General features: G+C 32.1%; 1 protein-coding gene across 2 annotated transcripts in view; it reads left to right on the top strand.

Moving 5' to 3' along the window:
• The window catches only part of LOC140439250 (neuroligin-1-like), a 397801-nt gene that overhangs the window by 163106 nt on the left and 218228 nt on the right, over positions 1-16467 (top strand). For both annotated transcript variants that reach the window (XM_072529050.1, XM_072529051.1), the window contains exon 2: positions 14470-14772. In XM_072529050.1, the coding sequence (XP_072385151.1) occupies positions 14522-14772 (251 nt within the window). In that variant the 5' untranslated portion in view covers positions 14470-14521. The remainder of the gene's footprint in view (positions 1-14469; positions 14773-16467) is intronic.

Here is a 16467-nt window from a genome sequence, read left to right on the forward strand (position 1 = left end):
GTATAGCATTTTGACAAATTTATATTTAAATCTTCTTGGACCTCTGTAAATTCTGTGATAGAAGAAAAAGCGGTGGTGCTGAAGGAAGTACCTTGACAAGGTTTAGTGGTATTTTGTCCCAAGTGTTTTTCAGCCGTCTTAAGTTTATTCTGCATTGAATTATCTATATAACCTTCTGCTACAGCAGTCGATTTCCAGCCACCTAGTCTTTTAATAGTTGAAAAGTCTACACAGTATTGAGGCAGAGGAACGTGAACGTCTAAAACAATGACCAGTGTAGAGATGCGGGTGCCCTAATTTTAAGAATTTAGCAATAACGGAAGGAATTTTGGAAAACGTATTTATGCCAACTGGCTGTGTGGAACATTTGTTATTTTTATAAAAATAATTTTAAATTTTTTAGTGGGAATATAAATAGGTATCTGTTTGTTTGCCTATACCACAGATCACTGCCAATCACAGAGCGTTTAATTAATTTATGCAAGCAATGTATGTTGTGTTGCCTATAATGAAATCGTTCATTAATAGAAAATCATTCATTAATAGGGGTCATTAATCAATGATTTTGAGGGTGTTAAAATGAGTCATACGCGTGATATCGAAAGTTGTCGTAAAATTTAGTTGTCTTTATGAGTTTTACAAAAAAAACTTATCAGTAGCCAAGAATTTATTTTTTAGTAGATACTATTTTAATGGGAATAAGCCACAATTGAAGATTAAAATAAGTTTATTGACGTTAATAATATTGACATTTACAATTTTTAACATTAACATTAATAAATTTATTAATATTTTAAATTAATTAGTTAATAAATTAATAAATAAATTTATTAATGTTTGTCATTAATAATAACGTCAATAAATCTATTTTAGCCAATTGTGGCTTATTTCCATTAAAATAGTATCTACTTTAAAATTGCACAAGAAAATAGCTTCAGATCAATATTTATTTTTTACTTAGCCTATGGCGTATTAAGAACACATAATTAAAAGCAACATTTTTATAAAAAACGTTAAATAGAGTATTGCAAACGAACATCGAACATATCAGTATAATCTTAAACATTTTTGGTCCCATTCAGGAATTCCATCTTTTTATTTTTTCTTGCTGTTCTCTTAATATATTACCATTATTATCTCTTTGCTTCATTTGATTAAATTCCTTTTTGCTTTTGTTCAGTTTTTGGTAAAATTTTCTCGTCTCTATTAGCTTACTTAGATCTTGTAGTTCTTGAAGTTCTTTGTTCATAGTTTCTCTCTTCTTTCTGTGGTGGATTTTCTTTTTTCCTTGCGGAGTTGTCTATATTCCTCCTCTGCTTGTCGGCTTCCGTTGCATCATTAAATATGCTCTGTTTTTCTCTCTATTAAAATCTGATATTCTTCGTCGAAACAGTCACTCTGTCTTGCTCTTCTGTATTTACCTTGTAACGTCTTAATCTTATTAAGACCAGGGCGCTAAGCAACATCACACTACTGGGAGAAACGAGGGGAGAAATTCTTCGAATATCTCTAAGGATATTCAAGAGAAAAACGCCCACCGTTCCATCCATTAGAATGGTGTTCTGCCCGACTGCTCATCCCTGGGTTCTTTCCCTGTTCATTCTCTCCCCTCTCTAAATAAAAATAAACAGAATTCAAATTATTATGAATGTGAAACAAAAATAAATTTTTAAACTGATACTGAAAGATTCTGCCGGTTGCCGGTATAAAATAATTAAAGTATAATTAAGTACTCAGCTTTAGTTCGTTCTGAAGGAGTCATTCAGTTCTCCAGGAAGGGTTCCGATCTTTGTGGAAGTTAGCCGCTGTCGGTGGTTATTGGTTGGGTTAAGGGGGGTTGTTGGTCTAGATTATAGCAATCATTTTTGTCCCCAGGTTGGTAAATGGATTTCAAATTATATTCTAATGCATCAGTGGATTTAAGGCAGTATGGGTGGTTGCTGATTATTTCCCCGAGGTAGTGTGGTTGGCTGTTGTTTGCTTCCCAAGGTAGCGTGGTTGGTTATTGCTTGCTCCCCACGGTAGTGGCTAGAAAATTCATACAAAGATCAGTTTTCTCCCAAAAAAAAAACCCGATCAAAAATAAAGCTGAGTATTCAGAGAAAAACGATCTAAGCAACATCTCTGATCAAAGCGTGGCATTAATAAAAATAAATTTATAGGAAAAGATTTTATTAATAGGATATTAAAGAAAATAAGGTAATATAGGTACATGTAAAAAAATAAAAGTGAAAATGTTTTCAGCTTTATTTTAAGAAAGAAAGTATCTGCTATGCAAAAGAAAACAAGTAAAAAGCAAAGGCCTAAATCTAGAAAAAAATACTTACCAATGTATACGGCTAAGATACTAAACAATTTGTGTGACTAAAGTTTTATTGTAGAAATATTGTAGTAATATGATTAAAAAGAGAGCGAATAAAAATTTTTATCGGCTTATATAGGATGGAACGGCTACTAAAAATATTTATAATTTAGCGAGGTCGCTTTGGAATAATATAGTATGGGGGACAAGTACCAAGCGGAGCTTGGTGTCACGTTCAATTGGTTGATTGAAACGTTACAACCTTTCATGCCCAGTAATTCTTCAGCTGCTTCTTTCATGATTTTTCTGAACCCTTGCCACTCTTCATTTATGTTTTCACATTCTAGTCTGTTTTCTAGTTTGGTGTTTATATTTTGTTTATGTTCTCTATTTTTGTTTGAATTTTAAATCCTTCTACATTGTATCGTTCATATTTAGAACCTACTTCCTTTTTAAACGTTTTCAATTTTGGCCTTTACCTTATTTTCGATCCAGTACTGATCAGAACCCGCATTTGCTCCTCTTCTGGTGCGAACGTTTATTATATTGGATTGGTGTCCTGAGTCTACAATAGATACTGTAAGTCCGTCTGGTGATTTTCAGGTGCATTTGTGTATATATTTTCGAGCAAAGGTAAAATTATACCATCGATTCAAAAAAAAACTACTTTGAAAAAGAAGTCACTTCCGAAATCAGAGCATCAAAAACATTTGAAATTCGTTATTCCTCAAGCACAAATTGTTTTCAATTTATTGGGTTGTATTATAATTCCTGTTCCATATCATGCAAGTTAAACGTTTGCTTTGTATTGCAGTTCTTCCTTTGACTGAGTTTTTAGTTTTTTAGGGTATTATAATGAAAATCTTTGCTTCGTTATGCAGTTGCGACAATCTGCTAATTCAGTTGTTGATTCATGTGGTGTGTCTTTATTTTGCTGTGTAAACACATTTCAACATAATGTCAGGACATTGATTAATTCCGTTATTAAGGAGACTTCTCGATTATTTGACACTCAAGAGAAATAAAATTTTCTCAGGCATAAACTTCGAATCTTGATAATTGCGTTTCGTTCTGTTTACTGTCCTAAACGCAATACGTAGAATTAATTGCGAAGAGTATTATATTTGTAACAATATAATTCATGTCTGTATTACTTATACTAGCGCCTGGATGGCTTCAGCCTCTATACTTTCTCTTTCGAAGTGAATTAGATTATTTTTTACTACTATTGTCCTTTTGTTGATTTTTTGGTTTTTTAAGGTAAACAGTATCTCTTGCTGATGTTGCAAGTGGCCATTTGCGTTCCAACGTAATATTCTTAGCTCTTCCGCCATTTCATACTCTATTAGCTTCTATGCTATTTGGTCTTACTACAATTTTTTTAATTGAACATTCTTGCTTGTTTAATATCGAAAAACAAATTTTAAAGACAAAGTCAACTGTAAAACAGTACAACTATTACAATTAATGTAGGGCAGTTAAAATGAGGAAAGAACAACACAATGTATGTTGCATTCATTGATACAAATAATGCCAAAATTAGAGGACATAATTTAAGTTAATAGTTAATAATAAATATTTATGAAGTCAGATTAATTATGTTTTAGTATATTGAATGTGTTAAAATGAGTAGTTTATAGTATTTTATTTTTATATCGTTCGTACATACAGTTGTTAGTCTATATATAAGGTATTTAATAACGATATTTTCTCAAATGTTTTCCACGAAAATAGTTACAAACGATAAGTAATAATTTGTATGGCAGCGCCTACTGTGTCGTAAATTTAAAATAGAACGGTTGGAGAACGATATATTCGATGATATATGAGCGCTAGAATATAATACATTGCTGCACTAAACTCTAGACCAATTCAATAGAAATATTAGATATGAAATAGTAGTTATTTATTCAACTGGTGCATTAAATAACTCTTTTGTGAATGAGTACACGTTCATACATCAAAAAGTGACTTTAGGTTCAAATTTAATACAGGAAGAATAAATGCGTTTGATTTTCATAAATCAACTCATTAATACTCTTATATTTGTACTAGTCTAAGATCCCACTGCAATATCATTAGGCTCATAACCTAGCTAATCAAACTGACATTTTTACATACATTTTTTTTTTTTGTCATCGGAAATTGGTTAGTAAGCAGTGAAAAAGCCAGCTTTTTTTTTGTTGAAAGGTGAATTTGTTGAGTTAATCACCGTTTTGTTATGTTGTGCCCTATGTGGGTGATTTGTAGAGCAGCGTTACAACAATTTGAGACATCCACGTGATTTTAAGCAGGGGCGTTTGAGATCCCGGGTTATGAAGATTGCAGTTTGTTGTCATCCAGGATAATCCAAAGCCCGAAACTTCCCAAGATTTGTCCATCTTCATGTTCTATGGTCACTTAAAATCAATTCTAGCTTGTGAGGGACACAATTACAATTGTGTTTGTTTGCAGTGTTTTTGTATTTTTTGTTAAAATTTTTCTAAGTAAAAATATACATTTTTCATTAATGATAAAAATTGGCTTTTATGATAAACTCACAAAAATATTTCTGAATTATTAATTAATTATCAAGATTAATTTTATTTAAAAGAAAACTAAAATATGACAATTAGCTAATCACTAAAACTTGTATTTATTTCAAACATAATGACGATATTAAATTTTTGTTTTGATACACGGCAGTGACAAGCCGCTTATACGTATTTCGCACAGATATAAAGCACAGTGGTAAAAATTTGAATTCTGTTTCGCCAGGTAGAAATTGTTTGATTTCTCTTTTTGTTTTTAGATGGCGTAGTTACGTCCGTATATAGTTATTTTTATAACTATTGTCTAGGACGGGAAATATTTTTGTTTTGGTTCAAAGCAGTGGCTGTACCGTTCTGAGGAGACCTAAAGAGGTCGAAATGCGTATACGCGGCTTGTCGCTAGCCTGTATCGAAACAAAAATCTAATACCGTCATTATGTTTTATTAGAAACTAAATTCACTACGAATTTTGACCATGATGAACGGCATGTGGAATGCAATTTTAGATTCCCTTGCCGAGTAATTTATCAAGCTGTTTGCGTTGCAAGTTTTAGAAAGCACAGTGGTAAAAATTTTAGTTCGGTTTCGCCAGGTAGAAATCGTTTGATTTCTCTTTTTGTTTTTATTTATTTATAAACCTTTATAGTGAAATGAGAGCAAATCTTAGTATATTAAAAAAATGTTTATTTGGGAAAAATTAATAAAACTACTTTGTTTCATTGGTTGTTGTCAATGAAAGCTTGCCAAATGTTAAGATAGGTCAAACCTTAAACTGTGCTTCAGATTATCCCAAATGATAACAATATGTATTATTCAAACCCGGCTACTTATTTTTTACTCAAAACCATGTAGACTCACTTAGCATTCAGAAACGCTGTTATCAGATCCCTTGACACGGAATACAGCCACAAACTGGTAATTGTCTCACTTTATAAAAACTGTCACATAGCATTTCAAGATTAAATCACCTCCTTCTAACTAAAACTCATCGAAATAAGCGAGAATTTGCCGGTTTTTCAAACTCTACGAGAGCGATTTTTCCCGTTTAGACCCCAAGCTGTTTTTCGACTGATACACTATCGAATTCCCGATGACAAAATTCTTCATGACTTCAACAATGAAATCGACTGCTCTCGCTGCCGATCCATTGAGGAGTGATCCCATTCTCCCAAAATCATTCTTTTGTCAGCATACACTTTCCCACCAACCTAAGTGGAGAGATTATTGTTAAGTTCCAGCGTAAATATCTAGGCGGAACAAAGATCCATCGAAAGAGCAATTATAATTATTATAAACAGACTCGAAAATGTTTAAATTATCAATCTCAGAGACGCAAAAAGATTAAGAATATTTTTCGTTGTTTTATTATATAATAGTCTCCCGTTTTATACCGCTCGCGGTTTTGGGAGTATAGCAGGGTAGTCTGCTATATCTAGGGCCTACGGTATACAAGGAAGGTAACATGGCCAGTGCTACGCTTCAACCGCCTATTATTACCCCTGGTTTTACCCAAGGTACTCATTTTATTCAGGCTGAGTCGACCTGGGGCCTATAGACATTTTTAAAAATGTCTAGTTGTTCTTGCCGGCGCTATGATTCGAACTCCAGACCACCGGCATGCGAGGCAAGCATCCTACCGCTTATGAACTTTAATCAAATAAAAGGCAGATATCGAGCACAGTTTTTAAAAAATCTTGCCCAAGTACTTTCGCTCCTAGAGCATCTTCAGGGGCATTTCAGTTAGGCTATCCAGCAATATTTTGACGAATTGTTCTGTTCCAATAGTCTGATTGGTTCTTTTAATAAAGAATGACTGTAGGAACTGATTTTCAGTGAACAAGTCAATGAATTACAAATACTGATCCACTTTCACTACCATAAGTAAGCAGGTGAAAATGTTAAGAAAGTCCTAATCGATTTCTCAAAAACAAAAACACAAAAGCTTATACTTTCGAAGGCCAAAAGATTTTATTTGACTCTCAGATGGGTTAAAAGATAATTGATAGTACTGGAACAATAAAATATTGGAACATATAAATTTTGTTTTAAATAATATGTTTATATGGGATTAAATGGGAAAGTATGGGAAAATGGGAATGAAGTTTTAGAACCTTGCTAAATTTTGTTTGTTCTATTGGAAGAGACACTATAGCGTTTATCTTCGGCGATTTTAATGCAAATTAAAACCCTACAAAGACTTGAATTCGAAATACGTGAATTAAAACTTCACACAGACTGGAACAAAAATGCTACAAATATAAAGACAAATGATGATATACAGAAAAAAATATATTTATCGTTAACGTTGTTAACGATAAACTAAATAAAACTTGTTGACACAACACTTCAAAATAACCTGCTTTATATTTATCTAATTATCTCAAAAGCAGGTTGAATATTCGAAAAAATTGGATAGAAAAACTTAATAAAAAAATTTAAGATAAAAGCTTAGAAATATTTATTTGTTTATACCTTAACAAAAGGTTCGTCCTTAATTATAAATTTCATGAATTTATGTGTCTACTTTTCCAGAACCCTTTAAGAGGATTATAGCTAAGTCTATAATGGAACAAACGCCAAATTAATATGATTATTTAAGAATGAGAAAATGGTTGAAGACCTACGATAAACAAACTGCCTTTTATAATACTTCTGTATTTTAAAATAATTTTTTTAAACCCGATTTCTGGAGTAGAAATCCAAATGTCAAAAACAAACGTGAAATGTAATTTTTATTAATCAATGTTTAAACAATGATTCTGTATACCTAAACCGATACTTTCCTAAAAAAATTATTTCTTTTCACCGGAACTTTAATTTCGAAGGGTCCCAATTTGAAATCTAATACAACATATGTATTAAAATTTTTATTTGTCTGTGCGAGTAGAAAAAGGAAGCAGTAGAAGATGGTACACCGCTTAAGTCGGAAAGATTTATTAAACTTTTGAGTGTCATAAAAAAGCTAAAATATTTTTTTTTGTCATTCGATATACCTTACAAAAAACAAAGACGAATGTTCTTTATTTATGTCGCTTTATCGAATTCCCTTTTTTTATATGTATAATCAAATGATCAAGATACGTTTCTCATTTTAAATTTACTTTGTGTTCAACTACACGATTTTTTGGTGAAAAGCTTTTTGTTGTTGTTTACCACTTTTACCAACCTGGAAAAAGCTGTATTTTGTTTTTCACCGTGATTCAAAGCCACTGTGTAATTCTTAATGAGTTAGCGATTAGATTCTTAATGAGAAAAGTTGTTTCCTATTTGCAGTGGAAAACTTAAAAGTTTGAAAGTTTAACCGGAACTCTAATTAACTTTAAATTATGAATTGAATATACTGTATTTAAAAAAAATGTAGTTTTTGTATAAGTTCAAATAAAAGAAATGATGGATACTAATCGAAAAATGTTAAATAGTTAAAGGAGTGAAAATATGTTTCTCCAGTTTTGAGTCAATTTGAGTCGAGTCAATTTTAATTTCATAGCTATTTGCTTTTTATCACTATGACTGCCTAATCATTTATATCTGATAGCTTTTAGCCATTTTCATTTCCGTTGGTTCTTTGAAGGTGTTTATGCCCATTATTTTTGTATTATTCTTCTACGATTTCTGTCATACATGGTGGTTCGTGGTGTTTTTTGTCGTTAATCTCTGTTCCTAATACTTCATAAGCAATTTTTTTTATTATCGTTTTGAGGTTGTTGTATTCTTGTTTTACATCTATATTTCTTTCCATCTCATTTAGTTCCTTTTATAATCTAGATTGAAAAAGATGTTTAATACTTGGTTGGAATAAAAGGTGCAATTTATATCTCTCCGTTTTGTACTGTGTAGTATTATTTCTCTCACTTTCGGTGTTCTGTTTGTAGTATTGTTTAAAGGGGCACGAAAAATTAGCTAAAAGAAAGTAGTGCTCTGTCCCACAATTAGATCCTTTTTTTACTCTGCAGTCTTGGCACTTAAATTTTGATTTCTGTCTCATTATTATAAAGTCCATGATCGACATCTGTTGGATATAAGGAATGGCTAGAAATAAAACATCTGGCAATTTAAAGAAAAACACCCATAACTCCTTAAGCAACTTAATTCCTATAGAAAAGTGGGAAAATCACTAACAAAATTTACTCCAAGAGTCCGGATTGGAATGTATGGGAGAGGAATACAGTATAGAGAGACAAAAAAATAGTAACATTAATACTACTAACAACGAGGTCCGTACTGCGTTAATTTAAATGAAAAACTAGCGATCTCCAGGACCTGTCAATATAGCTGTAAAGTTACTTAAAGCAGCAGGTCCACTCCTAATAGAACGAATAACTTTTCTAATGAATCAATGCTGCTAACAAATTAAAGTACCATCTGAATGAAAAACCGCTCATTAAGTGTCCATCTTTAAAAAGGGTAATCGAGAAGATCCTAATTCCTACAGAGGATTAAGTGTCCTACCTACTTTCGGGAGATTGTTTGGAAAGATAATAAATATAAAAATACAATATGATGTATGACATCTAATTAGCGAAGACCATCGTGGATTTATGCCTGGTAGATCTTTCACTGATAACTTGTTTATACTCTACAGCTATTATTAGAAAACAATTAATAGAAAAAAGAATAGCGGTTGATACCGAAGTACATCTAGCCTTCGATGGCCTAGAAAAGGCGTGTGATAGAGTTCCAAGACTTAAATTATGGCAAGCTTTACAACTCGTCATTAAACTTGGAAATAGACTATCAGAGCCAATAAAAGTAAAACCACTGCCAGGGAATGGGAATTGTGCCATAGGAAATTACGTACTGTTCTCCCTGAACCTTACGGATAACCAAGTCGTCCTAAAAGAAGCATTCGAAATGTGGTGTTACAGAAGAATATTAAAAATTCAGTGGGTTCAACGGATTACCAATACTGAGGTACTACGACGTCTAAATAAGGAGTTAGAAATTATGAACAGCATAAAAAGAAGAAAACTAGAGTATTTGGGTCACATAACTAGAGGAGAAAAATATGGGCTGCTGAGAATTATTATGCAAGGAAGGATCCAAGGAAGAAAAAGCATAGGAAGAAGACGCATCTCCTGGCTGAGGAACCTTAGAGAATGGTTTAACTGTAGTTCACTACAACTTTTCAGAGCAGCAGCCAACAAAGTGACCATAGCCGTTATGATATCCAACTTCCGACAGGAGATGGAACTTTAAGAAGAAGAAGTCGTCCTAGCTTAAGATTCTTATGATCTAGAATTTATGATAAAGCGTCTATACAGAGAATATGCAAAATGGGGGTTACAAGTCAGCATTAAGAAAACACAATATTTAGTTATCAATTCAGATGCAAGGTTTGAAGTGTTGATAAACGAGGACATATAAATCAAACAAGTGGAAGTATTTAAATATTTAGGTTCACTCATTGATAAGAACGGCTTGGGAGGAACCGAAATTAAACACCAAATTAATCAGGGACGTAAAATTGTAGGATGCCTGAACTCCTGATTGTGGGATCGCAAATTTTCCAAAAGGAACAAAAAAAGAATAGGGCAGACCATGGTTGAATCAGTTCTTTGTTATGGCTTCGAAGTATGGACAATTAATGCAAATCTGAAGAGAAGATTGTTGGCAGTTGAAATGGATTATTTGAGAAGAAGTGCTAGAACATCAAGGCTAGAAGGCCAACGAATATATTATAAGAAATAACATGAATGCTACAGAAACGGTCATTGACAGAATAGAAAGAAGAAGTTTAAAATGGTTTGGACACCTATTGAGAATGCCTGATGAACCTTGGCCCCAAAACTTCACAGATGGAAGTCCCCTGAAAGAAGAAAAAGAGGTAGAGCTCGACGCTCATGAAATGAAGGAATTAAAAGAGCAATGTAATCGAGAGATTTGGAGGAGGAGCATGCCTTGGACCGGGAGGATTGGCGGAGGAGAACGGGAATACTGCGATATCTACAAAATGTATTGTATTTACAAGTTGAATCCTGTAATATATATATTTTTGTTCTCAGAAAATCAAAACAATATTAATCAGTAATGAATCAATTAAATGTAAATTAGAAATGACACTGTTCAGCCATGAAGGCCTAAAGAGAGATTTGAGAGGTCAAATACAAAACGTACATACTCTGGCGGGAAGAGTATTTTAAACGGTGGAAATCCGTGGAGAAATGAGCTGAGAGAGCGAAAGAATGAAGACATCAGAATATAATATAATAACGAGGGTACAAACGAGTGAATACTAAATATAAAGAACAGAAGAAGATTGTGGATTTATCAATACTTATGTTTTATATAAATAAAGTAATAACAAGTCCTTTTAGTACTTATAAAAATTATAATATATATAATTTACATACCTTTCATTGTTTCATTTTCTACGGTAATATTAAAAATGTCTTTTTTACGAACTTTTTAAAATTGATAGTCGCCTCTCTCGCTCCATTTTTAAGCTGACTTGAGGTCGACATTAACTTTAAAAAGACAAAAGTTTTTTGTTGGGACTTAAGTGTAATTTTCATGTTTCTTTCGGAATTAACTTTTTATTATCTCTACCTTACACACCATTTTACTGAAATTAACTTAAAATAATAATAAAATACCACTTATTTTCATTAAAATTTTTATAATATCTGGAGGCATTTTTACTTTAGCGGAAAATAGAAAATTTAATAATGTATAAATATACAACTTGTTCAGGCATTCTCCTCATTTTTTTAATGCGAATTAATTAATAAATATTAAAAAATTCAAACTGTGTGTTATAAAAGCGTTGCAGTCATGGAAATAGGAGGCGCGACCATTACTGTTTTTATATAAACAAATTATTAATATAATAATCTGGGATACAATTGTTTTATAACAGAAATCTGGAAACAAGGACTTTGTAATGTGGATCCCAGAACTTTCGTTTTTTAACTACACTAATCTACAACTCAGAAATTATGTTTTAATGTTTAGCCAATGGCTGCCCCTTATTTCTTAAATATTCCTTTGAGAGTGTTAAAAACTCATCATCATTCTGGCTTTACAACTCTGTGTGGGTCCTAGCCTCCTCAAAAATTCCTCTCCAGTCGTCCCTATCCATCGCCTTCCTCTGCCAAGTAGGGATGGCGGTTTTTGACAAAACACCGGTTATCGGTTATACCGGTTTTTTTTGCTTACGGTTTAACCTGGCGGTTATAACCGGCCAAAAAAACCGGTTTTCAGTTTTTTTAATCCAATAGGTTACAAAGTTACATTTACAACGCACTTTTAATATTTAAAGTAAAAAAGTATAGGTTAGAAGGTTACAAATAGGTTATATTATATGAAATGAATTTAGCATTGTGTTGGCCAGTATTTTTTATGAAGCCTATTGAGAAAAACTCGTTCATATATATGTTGATCGGTTAAGCGGCTTCTCTCATCTGACACAATATCATTCAATGATGACACCAGTCTCTCTGATGCCACCGAACTTCCTACCAACGACATGTATTTTTTAGCTATAAAAGCCAAGCCTGGCATACAGGTTCTGTTCTGCTCTCAGAATGAAAACGGATCACTTAATCTTGGCAGCAAAGGCTGTTGCAGATATAGAGTCAGTTCATTTGGAAAAGAACTTTGAATCCGTGTGTCCTGAGAACTTGAACTGGAATCACTGTTCACCAACTCCAGATCGTGTGAAGACCAAAGAGGGTTTGATTTTAAACTCACTTTTGGTTCTTTATTCTGGAAGAAGCAGGAAGGAGAAAGTTTTCCGATTTTGGTAAGGTTACGTCCTAACTTATGGGTCCTAATGCTCAAATAAATGAACTTTGATAAAATGAAAGGCAGATATCGAGGACAGCATTATTAATTAAATCTTGCCCAAGTACTTTCGCCTCCTAGAGCATCTTCAGGGGAATTTCGTCAAATTTGGGCTATCCAACAATCGCAGAATGTAGTAAACATAAAACTAAACATAAAATTGTACCATAACACTACAAAAACAAGGATAAACAGTTTAAAATTATTTAAAAAATAGTCGAAGCTACATTCTAGTCGGCAACAGGAGAGAGATTATCTCCTGTTTCCCTGGATAATAAATATCAGAATCACACAGCGTTGCCAAAACATCAGAATAGTCAATAAGTAAGGAATTTTTACATTGTCAACTACCTAGTTAAGAATACAATACACTAGCCAATTGGATTTTTAAAATGTAGTAAAGTGAGCAAAAAAACTGAAAGATTTTATAAACACTTTTGCGGTTCTGACACTTCTTTTCTCTTCATTTTATCATGAATGATATATTGTTCCATTTTGGAGGATCCATGTCCCATAAAAAAAAAACAAACTTAAACAAAAATTTCTCTGCAATATAATTTTTTAAAATAAAGTCCTCTTTACAGCAATATTAGGCAGTTCCATAACTCTATCCCTTGGAGAATCTTTTTGTCATCCAATGAAACCCAATTCGTTTAATAACCTCCATAATGATGTAATGGAACCATCGATCATCTGCTTCTTAACAAACTTGTCTCTTAATAATTTTAAAATTACATGTTTTTCTACAAATAAAACATTATGATTTAATAAACATTTCTTATACACAATCATTCTGTCAACATTTGCTAATTTGTCAAAGTCATTACTTGTTTTGTACATATCGTAAATAACATCACGAATACCACTAACATTCAACTCTTCTGTATTAGTTTGTCTTTTAGTTTTCTGCATCACACTAAAATACATAAGAAGACATTTTAATACAAAATTATGTATTCTGAATTCTTTAACTTACCTCTTTTAGGGCATTTAATAGTAAAAACGTCCAGCCATTATTTCTTGTTCAAAACGGTCTATTAAAGCTTATTAGCTATTATCAGCTTTTTAAAGACTATTCAGTTGATTTTGGCATAGTACAATCACAATACACAACAATAATTAGTTTTTTTAGCTATTAAGCTAAGTTTATTATGTATTTAAAAACAATTTATTAATATATAATATATTCTGAATCAAATTGTGTAAGAAATCAAAATATAAACAAAATTCTTACTCTATAAAAGCGGCAATACTGTAAACAATTTTGCCCAACACTGAACTGTCATTGAAATTTAAAGTATTCCCGTATCAGTGCCGTACGATTGACTAATCTATTGAAATAAAATTATTATCCTGTGCAGTATTAAATTTAAACAGTTATTTTGAAAAATTTATATTATTAATAATATCAAATGTTTTTGGTTATTTAATCAATATAATCCCAAAAATTCTCAGTATAATTATGATTACATTTTTCTGAATATTATACCATGTCTAATTTAATCTATTGTTCAACTAAAAGTACGACGACATAAAATATTGCATATTATGTCTATGGTTGTCGTAAATCAGTTAAACAGCACTGGTTCCGTTTAAAACATGGCTGATTACATCTGCGCGAACGAGATGCGCGTACTTATCTTGACCAGCAGTCCAAAAATTAGCTATTCATAAATCGGTATTAAACACAATCCAAGAGAAATTTTTATTCAAATTTGACTCAAATTGAAACAAATTCACTTAATAAAAAATCGTTCATTAAATCAACTCGTTTTATGGTCGTTTTTGATAAAATGGCTTAAATTAAACCACTGCATCGTTATTGAGATATTAAATCAATTTCTTTTGTTCCAGATTGAAAATGAGGTAGATACGAAAATGTAGCCTAGATGTCGTTAGTCACGTCATGTGCATAATCGATACGCTTTCGTTGAGAAAAGTAAAATCAGTTACCGAAATCTTTTATGCAATGTGGATAATCATCATCATAGTCTTCGTCGAAGAATCCGAGAGTGTATCTTTTCTGGTGCACAAATACAGCACGCGCATCGTTAAGACAAAGTACGGACCGTTGAGAGGCATCATCATCCATATGCATCCGTCGGTGGAAGCATTCCTGGGAGTTCCGTATGCTACGCCCCCTGTTGGCAGTTTAAGGTAGGATAATTTTCAATTGCCATAGACTGATTGTATAGAAAGACGTTTTTATAGTCATTATTTTTTAAACTGTAATAATGTCCTACTTCTAAATATAAATATTTTAAGAAAAGGATAGATTTTAAAATTTTTGTTTTTGATGTTAAGGTGGTATGTCACAATGTTAAAATTTATATACTTTTAAGGTAGAGTTATCGTCACTAGTTCAAAACAAATCTTCAACTTATGATTATGTACGTGAACTGTAAACTTTCTAAATTTTAATGATATCTAGTTAAAATTTCCAAAGAAAGCAGTAAATTTCCATCCGTGTCATAACTTACTTAGGTAAGCTGCCTAAAATTTGGTATAGTCCAATAATTTTTGAACTTAGGTACAAAATAACTACGCTAAATGATTAACTATCTAAAGCGCTTCATTTTAAGCAAACCTTCATTATCTATACTGTCGTTATTTTTAAATTAACTGTACCTAAAGATAAAATTACAATTAAAATCTGCAAACTAGATTGATATTATAAGGATTTTGTTGATATTATCGTAACAAGTTGTCATTTTGGTAGTGAGAAATTAGTTCGCCTGTAACTATTAGATGGGAAAATTAGTTCACGTGTCATTTAGTACAAGGCAGCAGTGATGTATTAAATGTCGACAGATGCGCGTTTGCCAAATTTAAGAAAAATCTCCAAAACATTGAAAATGAGTTGTGTCGTTAAGCCAATTGTCTATGGGTTATGCCTTTGACAAGGAAAGATAGTTCTGTTTTATGGTCTAAGGGTTGTGCAGTGACCCTAGAAATACTAATCACGTGGTTTTGTCTAGCAAAGGGACCCCTCCCAGTAAACATTTTGTCCTCGTTTCACTTTTAATCATGATTGTATAACGTCAGTGTCTTAACAATTATATAACAATAAAACACTGAAAACTTTTTTTTTCAAAGCTTTCACAAAAATTTATTATAAAATCTTATCACTACAGCTGTTTCGGCAGAGTGCCTTAATCAAGTGATCCTATTTTTGGTATGTGTTTACACTTTATAGTCTTTAACGAAATAGGTTGAGGAGTAAGAACTGTTTGTCTCAATTTGGTCATTCAGAATTATGTCTGTGTGTTTTAATTTGTTAATTTCTATAGATTCTAAGAGAAATAGCTTAAGGCCTTTATTTTGGATGTGAAGAATTTGAAATACATCAATTAAAGAATAATTATGATCTAGAGGGTGAAGTGCGTATATGGTATCCGTTTTTCTATTATTGAAAGCCCTTTTATGTTCTGCTATATGTTTGTTAAAAGTTCTACCAGTTTGACCGATGTAAATATTTGGGAAGTCTGCACATTTAAGTTTGTATACACCACTGTGTCAGTGCTTTTTATTTTGGCTCTTGTTGTTTTTATTATATTTGCTTAAGTTGTTCTAAAGCTGGTGTTATTCTTTTCTTTTTTATGTGTTTGGCTATTTTTGTTAATATTTGCCTGTATATATAATCGAGCGGAAGGTTCTGGATTTTTTCTCTAATGGTGAAAATACTAATTTCAGCTTTCTTGTGCAGTTTTTGATTTAACTTTTATTAATTTTTTATTCGTTGTACCCATTGTTTACTGTTGTTAGAGACGCCCTCTAAACATCTAGAAAAATCAACAAAAAAGTAGTTAGCTACTTTGGTTTTATTGAACATGCATGCATAGAACACACAAT

This window comes from Diabrotica undecimpunctata, chromosome 4 (genome assembly GCF_040954645.1).
Source record: "Diabrotica undecimpunctata isolate CICGRU chromosome 4, icDiaUnde3, whole genome shotgun sequence".
In the NCBI taxonomy this organism is placed as follows: Eukaryota; Metazoa; Arthropoda; class Insecta; order Coleoptera; family Chrysomelidae; genus Diabrotica; species Diabrotica undecimpunctata.